The sequence below is a fragment of the Panthera tigris genome, chromosome C2 (assembly GCF_018350195.1).
Source record: "Panthera tigris isolate Pti1 chromosome C2, P.tigris_Pti1_mat1.1, whole genome shotgun sequence".
Lineage (NCBI taxonomy): Eukaryota > Metazoa > Chordata > Mammalia > Carnivora > Felidae > Panthera > Panthera tigris.
In genome coordinates, this window is record NC_056668.1 from 59,409,014 (window position 1) to 59,424,308 (window position 15,295).

General features: G+C 39.0%; 1 protein-coding gene across 4 annotated transcripts in view; it reads left to right on the forward strand.

The window, feature by feature from the left end:
• The window catches only part of SIDT1 (SID1 transmembrane family member 1), a 109,452-nt gene that overhangs the window by 61,377 nt on the left and 32,780 nt on the right, over nt 1-15,295 (forward strand). For all 4 annotated transcript variants that reach the window (XR_006207812.1, XM_042957158.1, XM_042957159.1 and 1 more), the window contains one exon: nt 10,678-10,721. Coding sequence is in view for 3 of the 4 variants with exons in the window: in XM_042957158.1 (XP_042813092.1) it covers nt 10,678-10,721 (44 nt within the window). In the remaining variant the exon portion in view is untranslated. The remainder of the gene's footprint in view (nt 1-10,677; nt 10,722-15,295) is intronic.

The window sequence follows — 15,295 nt, forward strand, 5'->3', positions numbered from 1 at the left end:
TGGAGAACTTAGACAAGGATTGACTGGGTGATCAAAATTAATGTGAGCAACGGGGAAGGTAAGACACTGTGTGCCTCCACATGTGACAATCTGAGGACACAGCACTACTCATGCAGTATTCCAGCCAGAAATACATATTTTGAATATAATCCTGAGGAAAAATCAAACTAACCCAAAATGACAAGCATTCTATTAAAGACAAATGAAAGGCTGTGCAAATGATCCAGATTGAAGGAGACTAAAGAGATATGGGCAACTAAAGACAACACCTGGTCTCAGATTGGATGTTTTACTAGAAGAATATACTATAACAGACATTATTGGGTCAATTGACAAAATTATAATACAGACAGATTAGAGTATCTTATCAATGTTAGATTTGCTGAATTTGACAACTATACTATGGTTAGGCACGAGAATATCTTTATTCTTTGGAAGTATTTAGGGCACCTGGCTGGCTCCGTCAGTAAAGCATGTGACTCTTGATCTTGGGGTTGTGAGTCAAGACCCACATTGGGCATAGAGCTTACTTTTTAAAAACGGAAATATTTAAGAATAAAAGTTCATGACATATGCAACTTACTTTCAAATGGTCCAAAAATTATATATAACATATATGTAGTTATATACATATACACACATACAGAATGATAAAGCAAATGGGATAACATGCTAACAAATGAATCTAGATAAAGCATATGTGAGTATTCTATATTTTATTCTTACAACTTCTCTGTAAATTTGAAGTTATTTTCTAATAAGAAATTAAAAACAAAAACCCCAGTTCACAGGCAAATATATCTTGAAAGTATATACATTAACTGATTATCAGCCCACTTAATTTATTAGATCATAATCACTGACATTTACTAGGCACCGTGATTATCTGAGATTATCTCAATTGATGCCCTACAACAAGCATTAGTATTATCACCATTTGACAGTTAAGGAAATTGAGGCACAGAGAGGTGAAGCAGTTTGACCACAAATTCACAGCCAGTAAATGAGGGAGCTGGGATTTGCCTGGATTTCCAGGCAACGTGGCTCCAGAGCCTTACCTATGAAGCAGGCTGGTCAATACAGGTCTGGAGTGGTAAGGGCATGCGAGAGAGGGCAGTCCTGATCAAGGGGGCCAGACCAAAAGCCTGGTACCCCAGCATGGATTCGAATGGAAAAGGATCCCAAAAGCTGTCAATTTGGACTCAGATGAACTCCCAGATCATGGAAAAAGAAGTTCATCTCTTATGCTCTCTTAGGAAGACTGTCTCTACTCCTGATGTTTTAGATTTTAGAAAATAGGATTTCACTTCTTTAGTTAGCTAGCATGCATAATCATCATACAGACAAAAAAAGTAGAGATGGATATCAATGTCCCTGACATTGTCATGCAGCTACAGCAGGAAGCACAGGTTTTGAAAGCTGTGGTATAAGGCTTTGTTGAAACCTCTGGCTGCCAGATTATTTTGCTATAGTCAATCGCACAAGCATAGATTCTTCCCAAATATAGCGAAAGTGAAAATTGAAATCTGGAGACATAAGAACCATTTGGCATTCTAAATAAAATAATAGACTGAGGAAAAATGCTAACAGAACTCTTTCTCATTGAACTAAGCAAAAATAACAAAGTTTTCTACAAAACCAAATGAAACTAGTCCTGGAGCATAATGCCATCTGCTTGATAAGTTCTCTGTACTTTATTATTAATACACATGGGATTTGTAGTACATGCTATGAAATTAGGATGAAAATATGGATAAGAGACATGGCCCTGCTCTCAGGAAGCTAAGAATCCAAAGTATTAGCTATACTGCCTTGAATCTAAACACCATCCCCCTCCCATTGCCAGCCACAATCCATTCAGCAAGTATGTAAGGAGTCACTACAATAAATGTGCAGGACCGGGGCCAAACACTGGATACATGTTCTCTTATTCACTTCTTTCAACCACCCTACCAGACATTGAGTTCAAACTGCACAACCCTGAGTACTCATCCCTCCCTTGATTCTTGCATCAGTTATCTATGGCCACAATAATGCTGCATAAAAATCAACCATAAAAGCTCCAATGGCATACAGAAATAGTTAAGTTTACTTACAAATCTCTGGGCCAGCAGGATGACACTGCTAATCCAGACCGGGCTCAGAGGTCGCAGTTGGGTGTGGCTATAGAGTGCTATCACCTGGCGTCAGCTAGGTGCTGACTCTTCTAGACCAGCCTCAGCTGCACGTGGTCTCCCAAATTCCAGCAGGCTAGCCCTTGTTTGTTGTATCTCCAAGAGAGATAGCAGAAGACTTTAAGGCCTCCTTAAGATGTAGGTTCAGAAGTGGCATGATATCACTTCTCCTTTCTATTAGCCAAAACAAGTATGAGGACAGTCCAGACTCAAGAGGTGAACACACTAACTCCACCTTTTGATTTAAGGAGCTAAATACAAGATGAGGTGTAGCCATTTTGCAATCAATCTAGGAGAGTTCTCATTTACGATCTTCTCCTTTGCTCACTGAATACAGTTTGCCTCAGCCTAGCTTTCTAAATCATTTAACCTCTACTGAAGAATCTTATCAGCTCCTAAATCTATAGCAAATGTGGGTACAGCCTGTTAGCACAAACACATCATTTTTTCTTTTAATGTTTTATTTATTTTTTAAAGAGCACAAGTGGGGAAGGGGCATAGAGAGAGAGGAGGATAGAGGATCTGAAGTAGGCTCTTCCATGAAAGAAGTGAGCCCGATGTGGGGCTTGAACTCATAAACTGTGAGATCATAACCTGAGCTGGAGTCAGACGTTCAACAAAATGAGCCACCCAGGTGCCCCCAACACATCATCTTTTATGAGTGCATATAATTGCTTGCCACTTAATCTCACAAGGATTGTTTTAAAAAGGGATTTCAGCAGGTGTTGGTGAGGCTGTGGAGAAAAAGGGACCCTCGTGCACTGTTGGTGGAAATGCCAGCTGGTACAGCCACTGTGGAAACAGTATAGAGATTCTTCAAAAAGTTAAAAATAGAACTACTCTACAACCCAGCAATTACACTACTAGGTATTTACCCAAAAAGTACAAATGCACTAATTGAAGAGTATTATGCTAAAAAAGAATTACAGTCCAATATCCCTAACGAACCTGGCTACAAAAATTCTCAACAAGATACTAGCAAATCATATTCAACAATACATTAAAAGAATTATTCACCATAATCAAGTGGGATTCATTCCTGGGCTGCAGGACTGGTTCAATATTTGCAAATCAATCAACATAATACATCACATTAAGGGATAAAAAGAAGGGATCACAAGAAGGGATAAAAACCATATGATCCTGTCAATAGATGCAGAAAAAATATTTGACAAAATACAGCATCCTTTCTTAATAAAAACCCTCAAGAAAGTCGGGATAGAAGGAACATACCTTAACATCAAAAAAGTCATATATGGTTTTATACAGCTTTATACAGCTAATATCATCCTACAAGCTTTCCCCTGAGATCAGGAACACAATGGGGCTGTCCACTCTCCCACTGTTGTTCAACATAGTGTTGCAAGACCTGGTCTCAGCAATCAGACAATGAAACTAAATAAAAGGCATCCAAATTGGCAAAGAAGAAGTCAAACTTTCACTCTTCGCAGATGACATGATGCTTTTCATGGAAAACCCAAAAGACTCCACCAAAAAACTGCTAGAGCTGATACGTGAATTCAGCAAAGTTGCAGGATATAAAAGCAATGTACAGAAATTGGTTGTATTTCTATACACCAATAATGAAGCAACAGGAAGAGATATCAAGGAATTGATCCCGTTTACAATTGCACCAAAAACCATAAAATACCTAGGAATAAACTAAGCCAAAGAGGTAAAAGAACTGTATGCTGAAAACTATAGAATGCTTATGAAATAAATTAAAGAAGACACAAAGAAATGGAAAAACATTCCAAGCTCATGAATTAGAAGAACAAATATTGTTAAAATGTCAATACTACCCAAAGCAATCCGCACATTCAGTGCAATCCTTATCAAATAGCACCAGTATTCTTCACAGAGCTAGAATAAACAATCCTAAAATTTATATGGAACCACAAAATATCCTGAATAGCCAAAGTAATGTTGAAAAAGAAAACCAAAGCTGGAGGCATCACAATCCCAGACTTTAGCCTGTACTACAAAGCTGTAATCATCAAGACAGTATGGTATTGGCACAAAAACAGACACATACATCAATGTAATAGAATAAAGAACCCAGAAATGGACCCACAAATATATGACCCACTAATCTTTGACAAAGCAGGAAAGAATATCCAATGGAATAAAGACAGTCTTTTAGCAAATGGTGCTGGGAGAACTGGACAGCAATAAACAGAAGAATGAAACTAGGCCACTTTCTTACACCATACACAAAAATAAATTCAAAATGGATGAAAGACCTAAATGTGAGACAGGAAACCATCAAAATCCTACAGGAGAAAACAGGCAGCAACCTCTTTGACCTCGGCCATAGCAACTTCCTACTTGACATGTCTCCAGAGGCAAGGGAAATAAAAGCAAAAATGAACTATTGGAACCTCATGAAGACAAAAAGCTTTTGCATAGCAAAGGAAAAAATCAACAAAACTAAAAGGCAACAGATGGAATGGGAGAAGATATTTGCAAATAACATATCAGATAAACGGTTAGTATCCAAAATCTATGAAGAACTTACAAACTCAACACCCAAAAAACAAATAATCCGGTGAGTAAACGGGCAGAAGATGTGAATAGACACTTTTCCAAAGAAGACATCCAGATAGCTAATAAGACACATGAAAAGATGTTCAACATCACTCATCATCAGGGAAATACAAATCAAAACCACCATGAGATACCACCTCACACCAGTCAGAAGGGCTAAAATTAATAAGTCAGAAAACAGTAGATGTTGGCGAGGATGTGGAGAAAGGGGAACCCTCTTACACTGTTGGTAGGAACGCAAATTGGTGCAGCCACTCTGGAAAATGGTGTGAAGCTTCCTCAAAAAATTAAAAATAGAACTACCTTATGACCTAGCAATTGCACTACCAGGAATTTATCCAAAGATAAATTTTTATAGCAATGTTTTATAGCATCACTAATAACAACAGTCAAATTATGGAAAGAACCCAAATGTCTATCAACTGATAAATGGATTAAGAAGATGTGGTTTATATATACAATGGAATACTACTTGGCAATGGAAAAGAATGAAATCTTGCCATTTGCAACAACATGGATGGAACTGGAGGGTATTATACTAAGCAAAATAAGTCAGAGAAAGACAGATATCATGTGATTTCATTCATATGTGGAATTTGAAAAATGTAACAGATGAACATGGGGAAGGGAAGGAAAAATAAGGTAAAAACAGAGAGGGAGACAAACCATAAGAGACCATAAATACAGAGAACAAACTAACAGTTGATGGGGATAGTGGGCTGGGTTAAATGGGTAACCAGCATTAAGGAGGGCACTTTTCGGGATGAGCACTGGGTGTCATATGTAAGAGATGAATCACTGGGTTGTACTCCTGAAGCCAAGACTACACTGTATGTTAACTAACTTGAGAATAAAACAATAAAATAAGGTTTTTTTTAAAAAAAAAAAGAGTATTATGCCACGTGAAATAAGTCAGAGAAAGACAAATACCATATGATTTCACTCGTGTAGAATTTAAGAAACAAAACAAATGAGCAAACAGGGAAAAAAAGAGACAGAGACAAGCCAAGAAACAGACTCTTAACTACAGAGAACAAACTGATGGTTACCAGAGGAGGGAGGGTGTGAGGGAAGGGTGAAACAGGTGATGGGGATTAAGGAGTGCACTTGTTGTGATGAGCACAGGGTGATGTATAGAAGTGTTGAATTACTGTACTGTACACGTGAAACTAAGATAGCACTGTACATTAACTAGAATTTAAATAAAAACTAAAAAAGGGGACACACATACCCCTATATTTATTGCAGCACTATCTACAATAGCCAAATTATGGAAGCAGCCCAAGTGTCCATCAACTGATGAATGGATAAAGAAGACATGGTATATATACAGTGGAATGTTATTCAGCAATAAATAAAAAAAGAAATGAAATTTTGCTGCTTGCAACAACATGGATGGAGCTAGAGAGTATAATGCTAAGTGAAATAAGTCAGAGAAAGACAAATACCATATGATTTCACTGTTGTGTGGAATTTAAGAAACAAAACAAACAAGTAAAAGGGGCTGGGGAAGAAAGAGAGGCAAACCAAGAAACGGACTCTTAACTATAGACAACAAACTGATGGTTACCAGAAGGGAGGCAGGTAGAGGGATGGGTGAAATAGGTGAAGGGAATTAAGAGTACACTTACCGTGATGAGCACTGAGTAATGTATAGAAGTGTTGAATCACTATATTGTACACCTGAAACTAATATAACACTGTGTGCTAACTGTACTGGAATTAAATTTAAAGCTTAATTTTTACCAAAAGGGACTCAACCACAGCCTCATTTGCCAGCTAGAACAGTCAGGCCAAATTGTAACCCTTCTTAATAATCTGCCTTGCTGGGTCAACAAATATTTAGTTATCATTTTCTATGTGCCAGGCTCTGTCCTAGCATTCAGGGATACAGTGGTGAACAAGACAGTCCAGATCCCTGCTCTAACAGACTTTACATTGTACAGAGGGGAAACATATAAGCAAGCAAGTAATTAATAAAGCAAATAATTTCAGCTAGTGACAGGAGGGAAAAAAACACTGTAGTGTGAGAGGGAATGGTTGGATTGGGAATCTACATTAGATTTGATTTGTTCAGCAAGGAAGATATCTCAGAAGGAAGACTTTAATAGGAAGAAGGAGCTAGCCATGTGAGGATCTGGGGAGAAAGTGGCCCAGGCAGAGAACAAGAGTAAAGGCCCTGGGGTGCCTGTGTGGCTCAGTCAGTTGAGCATTCGACTCGGACTTAGGTCATGATCTCACTGTTGGTAGGTCCGTGCTCTGGGTTGGGCTCTGTGCAACAGCTCCAGAGCCTGGGGCCTGCTTCAGATTCTGTGTCTCCCTCTCTCTCTGCCCCTCCCCCACTTGTGCTCTGTCTCTCAAAAATAAATTAAAAAAAAAAAAAAAAGAAAAAGAGCAAAGGCCCTGAGGCAGGGATGAATTTGCTGTCTCTAGGAACAAAAGAGGTATAAAGAGAAGTTCTTCCACCAGACATACCAGGATCTGGGGTGTGCAATTTCTAGAGTCTCTGTCTAGAAGTAAGAGTATGTATGAAAGCACAAACACATCTAATCCCTAACTTTCCTCCTCCCTGACCAACCTCACATCCAAAAGGGAAGCTCATTTTGCAAGAAGACGGTGATTCACATTTTAATGTTTGATAGATGTTCCCAAATGATATATCTGGCTTTTTTAGTAATAGTTTTATTGAGATCTAATTCACAGACCACAAAATTCACCCTTTTAAAGTATAAAGTTCAATGACTTTTAGCATATTCACAGTTGCACAACTGTCTAATTTTAGTATATTCACAGTTGAACAACTGTCTAAAACCACTGTCTAATTTTCATCACCTCCAAAAAGAAACCCTGAGTTTATCAAGATTACAGGATACAAGATCAATATACAAAAGCCAGTTTTATTTCTATTCACTGGCCATGACTAATCCAAACATAAAATTAAGAAAACAATTCCATTTACAATAGGATCAAAAATAATAAGATACTTAAGAATAAATTTAACAAATTAAAGACTTGTACATTGAAAATGACAAAACATCCTTGAAAGAAATTAAAAAGGACCTAAGTAAATGCACATCCCATGTTCATGGTTTGGAGGGCTTAATATTAAGATGGTGTAGTAAAATAATGGCCCCTAAAAGGTGTCCACATTCTAATATCCAGAACCTGTGAATATGTTACTTTACATGGCAAAAGAGATTTTACAGATATGATAAAGTTATGGAGATTGCTTTGGATTATCCATGTGGGTATAATCTAATCACAAGGGTCTTTGTAAGAGGGAGGCAAGAGGGTCTAGGGCAGAAGGAGGATATGTGATGATGGAAGCAGGGCCAGAGCAACATACTTTGAAGATGGAGGAAAGGGCCATGAGTCCAGGAATGCAGGCAGCCTCCAGGAGCTAGACAAGGCAAGGGAAAGGGTAATCCCCTGGCAGCCCCTAGAAGGAATACAGCCCTGCTTCATACCTTGATTTTAGCCACAGAAGATGTACTTTGGAATTCTGACATCCAGAACTATAAGATAATAAATTTGTATTGTTCTAAGCCACTATGTTTGTGATAATTTGTTACAGCAACAATACAAACTAAAACACATAGCAACACTCCCCAAATGGACTTAGAGATTCAAAATAATCCCTATCAAACTCCCAGCTGACTTTCTTACAGAAACTGACAAACTGATCCTAAAATTCATAAGGAAATGCAAGGTGGGGAGACCCAGAATAGGTAAAATACTCATGAAAAAAAGAGAACAAAGCGGAGGTCTTACACTTCCTGATATCAAAACTTATTACAAAGCTACATGATTGAAACTCTGGCACTGACATATAGAAAGACATATAAATCAATAGAATAGAATTGAAAGTTCAGAAATAAAGCCTTACATTTATGATCAATATATTTTTGACAAGGGTACCAAGACAATTCAACAGAGAAAGGATATTCTTTTCAACAAATGTGTTGAAACAACTGGGTATCAACCTGAAAAAAAATGAAATTTTACCCCTACCTCACACCATATGAAAAATTAACTCAGAACAGATTAAAGATCTAAATATAGAAGCTAAATCTATAAAACTCTGAGAAGAAAACTTGGGTTTAAATCTTTGTGACCTTGAATTAGGCAACAATTTCTTAGATATGACACCAGAAGAACATGTAACAAAAAAATTAGATAAATTGGACTTAATCAAAATTAAAATTTTTACACTTTTATTTATTTATTTTTTATTTTTTTTCAACGTTTTTTATTTATTTTTTTGGGACAGAGAGAGACAGAGCATGAACGGGGGAGGGTCAGAGAGAGAGGGAGACACAGAATTGGAAACAGGCTCCAGGCTCCGAGCCATCAGCCCAGAGCCCGACGCGGGGCTCGAACTCACGGACCGTGAGATCGTGACCTGGCTGAAGTCGGACGCTTAACCGACTGCGCCACCCAGGCGCCCCTAAAATTTTTACACTTTTAAAGAATGCTATCAAGGAAGTGAATATACAACACATAAAATTGGAGAAAATGTTTGCAACTCATGTATCTATCTGGTAAGAGTCTAGAATCCACATGATATAAAGAATTCTTACAAGCCAGTGATACAAAATAAATAAATAAATAAAATGGGCAAAGAGTTTGAATAAATATTTATCCAAAGATCTACAAGTGGCCAATAAACATATGAAAAGATGTTCAACATCATTAGCTATCAGGGAAATGAAAATAGAAAAAACAAGGAGATACCACTTCTTACCCACTAGGCTAGCTATAATATTTTTTTAATGGAAAACAACAAGAGTTTGTAATGATGTGGAGAAATTGAAACTCCATACATTGCTAGTAGGAACATAAAATAGTTTCTGCTATAAAGCTTCTGTGGAAAAGTTTGGGGAAAAAAAACCCACAAAACAGTTACCTCATACTTAGCACATCTGTACCTAAGTGTATACCCAAGAGAATTTAATACATATATACCCAGAAAAACTTGTACATAAATGTTCATAGCAGTGTTATTCATGATAGCCAAAAAGTGGAAATAATCAAATGTCCACCAAATGTAAACATATAAATTAAACATGGTGTATCCATACAAAGAAATACTATTTAGGGGCACCTGGGTGGCTCACTCAATTGTGTCCAACTTTGACTCAGGTCATGATGTCACGGTTTGTGAGCTCGGGCCCCACATCGGGCTCCGTGCTGACAGCTCAGAGCCTGAAGCCTGCTTCAGATTCTGTGTCTCCCTCTCTCTCTGCCCCACCCCGTTCACACACTCTCTCTCTCTCTCTCTCTCAAAAATAGACGTTAAAAATTTTTTCACATAAGTAAATAAATAAATAAATAAACTAATAAATAAATAAAGTAATAAATAAAATGAAGGAATATTACTTATACATAAAAGACCAAAGTATTGATTCATCCTACCACATAGATGAACCAGAAGCCAGTCAAAAAAAGACCACATATGCTATGATTCCATTTATGTGAAATTTCCAGAACAGGCAAATTTACAGAAAGTAGATTCATGGTTGTCAGAAAGTGTAGGAGTGGGGAATGGGGAGTGACTGCTAATAGGTTTTAAATTTCTTTGGGGGGGGGTGATGAAAATGTTCTGGTTACAGTTTTGTGAACATATTAAAATGCATTGAAATGTGCACATTAGAGGATGAATTTTATGATGTATGAATTATCTGAAAATAAATCAATCTGAAAATAAGTAAATGAATTTATGTATGTATGTACATGCCTAGGAGCAGAATTGCTGGGTCAGATGGTAAGTCTGTTTCACTTTCGAGTTTTTCAAAGTGGCTGTACCATGTTACAATCCTGCCAGCAACATATCAGAGTTCCAATTTCTCCACATGCAAAGGCTTGTTTTAAGAGATCCTAGCAGACAAATCTGCAACAAATGTAAAATGCTGAAGTTTTCACGGTCTTAGGAGCATGTGTATGTTCTTGTTTACAGATTTCAAAGAAAATCCATTGATGGAAGCTTTGGTTCCAGTGATGGTAAGAAAAGTCCCTGGTAAGAAAAGTCAATTCGAATGATAGAGAGCGTGCGGCAACATCCCATTTAGCACTTTTGCCTCTCTGACTTTCATCATTGCCAAACCCTCCCTTGGTTCCTATCCCACGGACTAATCTAATCTACAGTCTTTCTAGAGAAAGCAGAGCTAGTGAGAACCAGTTTTCAGAGTTGGTAAGTACTGAGATATGGAGCTCCTACTAAGACCCTTTGCTTAGAGTGTCCCTTGCAATTGTCCATGGCTCATTTATCAGCCATTCATCTTCTTTAGAAGTTTAATCTTTTATAGGATGTAAATTGTTCACACCTATTTCATCCCAAAGCCAACTTGCGAACAATAAGAATTTATTGTCTCAACTCTAATACACAGTTCAATTTTCCCAAATTGAAATAGAGGCTTTTTTGTTATTGTTCAAGTGGCTAAAAACCTGAATTATTTGAGACTAACAAGTGTAATAACTTTGGGAAATCCAGAATAATTGATTATTTGACCATTGTAATGTGCCCTTTCCTCCACTCTGATAATTTGAAGAAACTCAATTACCTGATCTTTTTATAAAAATTTTTTAAAAATTAAATGTCCTCATTTTTTTAAATCAAGAAATAACTGACATGTAACATTGTAAGTTTTGAGTATATAACACAATGATGCAATATTTGTATATATTGCAAAATGATTACCACGATTAAGTCTAGTTAACATCCATCACCACACAGAGCTACAAATTTTTTCTTGCGATGAGAACTTTTAAGATCTATTCTCTTGGGCGGGGGCAGGGGGTGGGTGTTGCGCCTGGGTGGCTCAGTCAGTTAAGCATCTGACTTCAGCTCAGGTCACGAACTCGAGGTTCGTGGGTTCAGGCCCTTCGTCAGGCTTTGTGCTGACAGCTCAGAGCCTGGAGCCCGTTTCAGATTCTGTGCCTCACTCTGTCTCTGCCTCTCCCTTGCTCGCACTCTGTCTCTCTCTGTCTCTCTCTATCTCTCAAAAATAAACATTAAAAAAAAAAAAAGATCTACTCTCTTAGGAACTTTCAAATACACAATATAATGACCAGCCTGTACCTTATATCCCCAGGACTTAGTTATTTTATAACTGGAGGTTTACACCTTTTGTAAATATCCTCATTTTTAAAAAGTCTAAGCATGAGTTACTCAGTGTTCATAAGTTATTTGGCACAGAGTGATGATTTAGAAAAGGAACGATGAAATGAGACTTGATTTTTAAGTCACATGCAGCAGATGTTCAGTTCTGTGTTTTCCGTACTTAACTGAGCCCACAGAGTCTTAGAGAAACACAAATTGATCCCCTACCCACCCACCAGGAGCATTTCTCACTCTGCTTCTCCTGCCTTCCTTTGACTTTTGTCTTCCTCAATGTCAGCATGTTTATTTTCCAGCCACCCAGGCAATTGGTTTTGACAACATTCAACTAGCAATATGAAAGACTATCAAAGGACACCTGCTCTAGGGTCTTTAAAATACTAAGTGCTACTTTCTCTTTTATTCGTAAAATGTTTAAATGAATTTGTCTTCTCTCTGGATCTCATCCTTTTTCTTCTAGTGCTTTCCAAGTTTTGCTCTTATTTTAGGTCCCAGTTGAACTTAGAAAGCCTGATTAGTCCAATCCCATTGGTGCTCTGTGAAGGGATGGTCCGTTATTTTTATTGTATCAATGAAGTATTTTATTACCGTATTGATAATTGAAAGAATTTCCGTGTTCAGAAGAGTTTCTTGAACAGTGGAATGTAGGTAGACAGAGCTGAAACTTTAGCTCAGATCATTATCTAAGATCAAGAAAGCTCTGAAAATTAGCTCTGAAGGGACCCTTCAGATGGCAAGCAGAAGAGAATGAGTGACAAGAAAAGAAAGAAAGAAGAAAAGGAGGAAGGGAGGAAGGAAGGGAGGGAGGAAAGAAGGAAGGAAGGAAGGAAGGAAGGAAGGAAGGAAGGGAGAGAGGGAGGGAGGAAGGGAGAGAGAAAGAGAGAGAAAAGAAAGGGAAGGGAAAGGAAGAAAAGAGAAAAGAAAAGAAAAGAAAAGAAAAGAAAAGAAAAGAAAAGAAAAGAAAAGAAAAGAAAAGAAAAGGAAAAGAAAAGAAAAGAAAGAAGATGGAAAGGAGGGAGAGATGGAGGGAAGGAAAGAAGATAAGAGTAAAGATGCATCAGTTAGGAATCACATAGCTGCAAATAACAACAAATTATATCTCAAACCACACTTAAACAATATAGATGCTCGTCTCCCTGGAAGTTGAACAAAAGGGTGCACTTAGGACTGACTGAGTCTGGTGGCCCTGGTCCTTTCCCCTGCCATTCCCTTGGCTCTGCTTTAATTCCAGTGCCAGTGGTGAGATGAATCACTTTGACACCCTCACCTGACAATGTCCAAAGGGAAGGACTTTTTCAGAAGCACCCAGTAACTGCTCATGTTTCATTGGCATAGAGTGGATCATTTGCTTGTTAAACCAGTCACCGCAAAGGAATAGATTTACCTACAGATCAATCAAGCCTCCTTACAGAACTAGGATGAGATCATCTTCCTCTAAGACTGGTGTTTCTCAAACTCAACGTTATTGACATTACAGGCCATATAATTATTTGTTGGGGGGGGGGGCTGTCCTGTACATTGTAGGATGTCTAACTCCATTCTTCACCTCTACCTACTAGAAACCAGTAGTACACTCCCTCCTTGTGACAACTAAAAATGTCCCTAGACAATGTTCTCTTGGGGGCAAAATGGTTCCCCCACCCCTACCCCCAATTGGGAATCACTGACTTAAACACACAGACTGCCTGATGAGGATACCTGGACAAAATCCCAGCTAAGTTAGGAAGTATGGACTAGGAGTGTTCATCACAAAGGACTTTGAAATAGGGAGGAAATACAGCACCTTTGTTATGTGGACAGGCTACAGGGAGAGAAGGGACATGACAAGTGAAATGAGACCTAGATGTGGGAGACAAGAGCAGAGCAGGCACACTCTACTCTAGGAAAGAACCTAAGCATATCCAGTGGAGCACTGAGAAAGCAGCCTGGAGCAAGAGACACAAGCAAGTGAAGGGCACTGAGATGAATGTGAGACATTCAGGGGAGGAAGGTTTGCAGAGAAGCAAGGATATAGAAATGTCTTTCTCGGGACCCCTGGGTGGCTCAGTGGGTGGAGCATCCAACTCTTGATTTCTGCCCAGGTTGTGATCCCAGGGTCATGGGATTGAGCCCCTGTGTCAGGCTCCACACTGAGCATGGAGCCTTCTTGAGATTCTCTCTCTCTGTCTCTCTCTCTTTCTCTCTCTCGACGCCTGGGTGGCTCAGTCGGTTAGGCACCCGACTTCGGCTCAAGTCATGATATCGTAGTTCATGGGTTCGAGCCCCGCATCAGGCTCTGTGCTGACCACTTGGAGCCTGGAGCCTGCTTTGGTGCTGTGTCTCCCCTCTCTCTCTCTGCCCCTCCCCATTCATGCTCTGTCTCTATCTCTCAAAAATGACTAAACATTAAAAAACATTACAAGAAAAAAAGTCTCTCTCTCTCTCTCTCTCTCTCTCTCCCGTTCTCTGTCTTCCTCTCTCCCCTGCTTGTGCATGCTATCTCTCTCAAGATAAGAATAAAAGTAAAAAGTTAAAAAATATTTCTTTCTCTCCCAAGGGCCAGGATCAGTGTGACTTTGGGGGCTACAGGAAGTTCAGTGGCGCTCAGAGCTACAGGAAATGCCCTGGGGGGCTGCTAATCAGAGAAAATGCTAGGAGCAGTGTCCGAAAGGGAAGGAGGATCCCATTAGGCTTGGCATGGTGTCCACCCAAATCAGTGTGGACCTAGACATCTGAGGAGCTGGGCCTGATGCTTTCACCTTGCCTGTGTTTCACGCAGAAAACATGGAGCCAGGTCCCTACAGGCTGTCAAATTGGCGGCAGCCCTGTTTTAGTTACATAACAAAAGGAAGGCTGCATTTGGAGTATCTGTCAGCTCCCCTGTATTTGTTTTTCTTTCATTTGCCTGCCATTCTTTAAGTTCTCTTTGAAAAATACTGACATTGGTTCCGATTGTGCTTAAAACAAAGAGATGTCTTTCATACTTCACGGGATAAAGATGGAGATAATTTCGTGGAGCCAGGTGAATTGGAAATAGTGTTTGTAAAGACTTTCTTGAGGCCATGAAGGCATTTTTTACTGTATTCCCCACTCATCACTTAGCACTGAAGGCAGGGACCTCTGGGGTATTGTGAGGGGTACTAGGAAAGGCTCTGTGCTCTAAAAACCTTTAGTGGCCCTGTCAGTGAAAAATCCCACATTTCACATCATTGTAAAGAACCTATACAGAAATTCAGCCACAACTGGAGAGAAAGGTGAATGAAGTATGTCTCACAGGCTTCTGGGACCACATGAGCTATCAGCATGGAACCTGAGGGTAAGAGAGGGTTACTGTCTCAAGTGAGAGAGCTTAACAAATGTGACAAGTTGTTAGATTTAAGAATCCAATGGCCAATCAAATTCTTCCCTCCATGGAGCCATTACCAAATCAGCCTCTTAGCAAAGAGCAGGGTGCAGAGGGAATGAAGACAAGCAGTGT